The sequence below is a fragment of the Penaeus vannamei genome, chromosome 10 (genome assembly GCF_042767895.1).
Source record: "Penaeus vannamei isolate JL-2024 chromosome 10, ASM4276789v1, whole genome shotgun sequence".
Taxonomy (NCBI): domain Eukaryota; kingdom Metazoa; phylum Arthropoda; class Malacostraca; order Decapoda; family Penaeidae; genus Penaeus; species Penaeus vannamei.
Window position 1 is genome coordinate 5,182,475 of NC_091558.1, and position 5,000 is coordinate 5,187,474.

Genomic DNA, 5,000 nt, shown 5'->3' on the forward strand with positions numbered 1-5,000 from the left:
ACCATCCTCAATTAGCCATACCTTGATGTGTCAATACCGTGAAGATTAAGCCATTGCTTGCGGATGGCATGATTTGATGTAAAGTGCCATAGAGGGCTGAACCCATGAAACAGTAGGCGGTTGCGCGACCAGAGCGCTGCATGAGTGAGGGGATGTCAGCTGCCAAGGGGCTGGCCCCCTTGTGGCCTGCTGCCCCGAGCCTGCTTGGGCAAGGGAAAGTTGCCCGCCAAAGGAGTTGCATGGCTTTGGCGCCTGTATGGCCAGGCCCTCCATTCTCTCTGAGCGCATTTAGATATGTTTGCATGCTTGCATGTATCTGCAAGGGTTTATATATACATACACAAACATAAATATGCCAAGGAGGGAAAGCAGCACCGGCATAGAGGGTGCTCTCCTGTGCGGTCTTCTGCTCCACGCTAGTGTAAAATTAACAACGCTATGGGACTACGTGCCATTTTACATAATACTCCGACCAATGTATTTGATTTCTGCTGTTTTTCATATGCTTTTAAAAGAGCAGTAGTTATGTACAATGGATAATTTCATTTATATTTTTGTTTTTTGTTTGTAATCCAGGTAGTACAAATGACCCTTTGAGATACTTGAAAGAATTTTATTTATTTTTTAACACTTAAAGGATGAAACAAAGCATTTTATAGAAATTACTAAATTATTCTTACTATAAACTTGTAAATTCGAACCATTTGTGCAGCAATAACTGTCTATTAGTATTCTTGAAAAAAAAAATTTCCTGTGCTTTGTAGCTGAAACCTTCGCCATTTTTTAGGGATTGATAGCTAGCGTTTATAGAATGATATAGCAACCCATAAGAATTCATTTGGATTCTGGTACCCTAAGTCGACATGATGGATAACATAGGAATTGTAGGGAAACTGGAGAACAGATAAAAAATAGGAATGTAAATAGAAGGAAATCAAGCTACTTTTTAAAAGACTACTGAAGCAATATATGTATTTACAATAACAGCTTTACGTTCAATCTACCAACCTAAGAATCATTTATGTTAAAAGTGCAATCTTGTTTCTTGTACTTTTACTGTGAAATATGAATTATTCCCATATGCCTACTATAGTTATTGATACAAAACTCGGTGGTGAGTGACATGTTATGAATATCAAGTTAATCTGCAGCACATGTCTATTATATATGTTTTGTAATCTCTCTCATGTATATATTTTTGATAAAGAGAAGATTGAAAGGTGCCAGGTACATCTCTTTCACTGCAAATATATTCATGCTCATTCATACGTTTCTCTACATTTTGTAAATCACTTAAATGGTCAAAGGCAACCCAATTTACTAATGCTGTTAATATAATTATCACGTTATGGAATGTGTAGTCTCATTGTCAGCATATCTATTAATTTGTTTTGGTACATTATTCAGTATCCCATAAAGCTAGTCCTTTGAGTTTGTGTGTGTGTGTGTGTGTATTTGTTTGCATATTTGTGTGCACATGTGCTTTCATAATTACATTGAAAATTATTTGAATGAATGTTAAAAATTGGATGAAACAGAGCTTAAAAGCCCAGAATTACTTAGCAAATCAAAATACTTCTTAAAAAAATTGCTATTCCCAAATGTCTGAAATTTATAATTGTTTTAACCCAGTAACGACGGGTAAATAATTTGGCAAGTGGACATAATTGTAGGTTTATTGGTGTATATTGACAGTTTCTCCTGTTTGCACCTGACTCATATGGTAGTTTTTGGATAACATTAGGTACTTAAAAGCTTGCATTTTGATACAGTTTTAATAAATATCCGATATTTGAAGGTTTACCTTCACTTTAAGTGGCATTGCATAAAAGTACTACCATAGAAATAATGCCGCTACTCTCATAGAAAAGCACTCTGTCCAGTGAGCCGATGGCGTGGGAAGAGTCATGTTTAATGCCGTCTGCTACTTTGTCCATAACAGCCTTGGTATGCACATATATGCCATCAAGTGAGAAGTGGTTAAGATAAGGATTTCTTTTCTTTTTTTTTTCTTTCTCTCTCTCTCTTTATTTCAAGTAAAGTACCATACTGTATATCGATTTTGTTTACATTTGTGGAGGCCTATTGTTGTATATCTATATTTTTGTCACATTTTGTTTCATATAGATATTGTACCAGTAATATCTTCTTGTCTATTTATTGCAATTTACACATAGGTTAATTCTCCTTGTTGAAGGATATCTTCATTGTAAGCATTCCTCAGTATTTTCTTTTATTCAGATTTAAAAGGTATTTTGCATTGTATATATGTTTGATTACCTTTGATTGTTGCTTAGTTCCACATCTGTTAGCAAAAGTTAGGTTAAACTAATTGTTTACCCCTTTCAGTCGTATCTTTCTCTGATAATACAAGATTAACCCCGTGGATCTGGTTGCGTCACAGAAATCATGGTGCAGAAAACACGGGCAATGGGTTACATGAGTGGCCAACATCGTAGGCGTGTATTGACCATTTTTTTTGTGCTATTCCCTGTGCCGAAGGACTCGATTGAATTGGTATATTCTTTGATTGATATATAACACTGATGGTTCTCTTTTTACATTGAAGAATTATGTATGTTCTTTGCTTTTGTATTTTTTTTCTTTTCTTTTCTTTTTACATGGCCTGTCATTCTCTTTGGGATATATTTATATTCTTAGTCTATTCAATATTTATTTTTATTTTCTATTGTTGGTAAGAAGTATTATCTCTTGAATCCTTCATTCTCAGTCTCCGCTCTTTTTCATTAGAGTATTTTTTTTGTGTTTACAGTACTAGTCCATTTTGTTTTCCCAGTTTGAATCTCTCACACTCACGCACACACACACACACACACTCACTCTCACTCTCACTCTCACTCACTCACTCACTCACTCACTCACTCACTCACTCACTCACTCACTCACTCACTCACTCACTCACTCACTCACTCACTCACTCACTCACTCACTCACTCACTCACTCACTCACTCACTCACACACACACACACACACACACACACACACACACACACACACACACACACACACACACACACACACACACACACACACACACACACACACACACACATTATATATATATATAATGTAATATTTTCTTTTCGTTTCTGAAAGCACAGTGCTAGGTGTACAACAAATTTTGAATGGGAAATACTTTTTTTCCTCATGATTGTAAAATCAAGTTCATAATTGTCAAATAATTGTATGGACATGTACTATCAAAAGAAATTTAAGAATATTGAAAGTGTTACTTAAAACCTAGAGAAATTAAGTGGCAGCGCATGTCAATGAAAAGGTTAATTTAATGATTGATATTACATTTGTGCCATATTGGTACTCATGAAGGGAAATCTTTCTCTCAAGGAAGTTGATACACTTGGAATTGTTGCTACAAATTTATTGTTCTGTAATCAGCAGAGCCTCTCTAACACTCACGTTGTCCGACTCAAGGGTTGGTGGTGGGAAGAGCACATTGTGGATGGAGTACCTTCTACAAAGTACACTGTTCATCTATCTTTCAATCCACTTAATGCTGGATAATGTCTAATCATGGAATGTGATGTGAAAACAAGTAATGTGGAAGGCTACCAGAATATATAATTATATTAATAAAGTTATTTATAATGATTGTTTACATTATTTTTTTTTCTGTCTATTCTTTGATGCTTTTATATAAAAGTTAGAAGACTAATAGAATGTTATCAGTTTTATTCACAAATTGTGGTAATCATGTAATTTTGTCATTGAATCTCTTTTCTTTCAGAAATTGCACGGGATTTTCTTCACAGAACTACAAATTATAATGTAGTAGCGGGCTTGATATCCCCAGTCCATGACAAATATGGGAAGGAGGTTTGTTGTTTTTGGCTGTTCTGTTAATGTTATGCAGTATTCCAGTAGTTGATAGGCAGATGTGAATTTTTTTCTCTTTCTGATATTACCTGTACTGTAAAGCATCTACCTTGATATATTTCCTTAACCTTTTGACTGCTGAAAGTTGATGTCTGGCCAAAATATTAGAGATGCTGAAAATATACTACAGAAGCAGAAACCCTAATTCAATTTGTTTGGTGGATAATTGACATCATTATAGGAATGCCTGAGAAATTTAATTGTGCAGCTAAATGGTTCAGACAAATGCTAAGGTTTTGTGTACTCATATCCATTTGTTTAATTATACATTTGTCTTCCTCTTCAGGGTTTAGTAAATGCAAGTGATCGTATACAGATGTTACGACTAGCGCTGAATTCCTCGTCATGGGTACACGTGAGTGAGTGGGAGACACAACAGGATGAATGGACTCCAACACGAGAAGCTGTTCAGTACCATCAGGTAATGTTACTGTCTTGTTTTGTTTTGTTTTCTTTTTTCTCTTTGTTCATTTTGTTTTTTTGTGAGCAATTAAACTGCTTATTTGTGTGTGGTATATTTTTTTTTATTGTTTTCATTATTAGCTGGAATTGAGGGTAGCCTATAACTCCAGTTTCTTTTGTCGAAGCAGAAATGCACTTGAAAGGCTGGGGACTAGTGGGGACAGATTTATCGGTTGTTAATGATGATTGTGTGACAAAGTGACCAGTTGATGATGATTGTTATTTAAACTATTTGTAAATCAATGACCAATTGAAATATGTTGCATTTAAGCCCACCTCTCAAGTGCTTCTTTGGCTCAAACTAAAAAAGCAAACTGAGTATAGTGATTTAGTCATATTTTGACTGATTTACACTACTTGTCTTGTAGGTATGAATACTAATGCTTTAGTATTATTATTACTTTAGAAAAGAAAAGTTATCACATAGAAAACAATACAGCAACACTGGTGACTTGCCTCATTGTAGCTTGGACATGGTACACTGCTGAGAGGAAAGGGAGTTACAGTAATATGAGCTTCCTTTCTCGTAGTTATAAGTCTTGTCTGTCTTCCTGGCAAAAAAGGGTATATTCAGCTAATTTCTTCTGTTGGTAGTTGTGGAGAGCAAATGGATTCTTGGATT

General features: G+C 35.2%; 1 protein-coding gene across 4 annotated transcripts in view; it reads left to right on the plus strand.

Annotated features, from left to right (window-relative positions):
* Nmnat (nicotinamide mononucleotide adenylyltransferase) overlaps window positions 1-5,000 on the plus strand; it is a 79,883-nt gene that overhangs the window by 1,636 nt on the left and 73,247 nt on the right. For all 4 annotated transcript variants that reach the window (XM_070126252.1, XM_070126254.1, XM_070126253.1 and 1 more), the window contains exons 2-3: window positions 3,768-3,856; window positions 4,203-4,337. In XM_070126252.1, coding sequence (XP_069982353.1) covers window positions 3,768-3,856; window positions 4,203-4,337 — 224 coding nt within the window. The remainder of the gene's footprint in view (window positions 1-3,767; window positions 3,857-4,202; window positions 4,338-5,000) is intronic.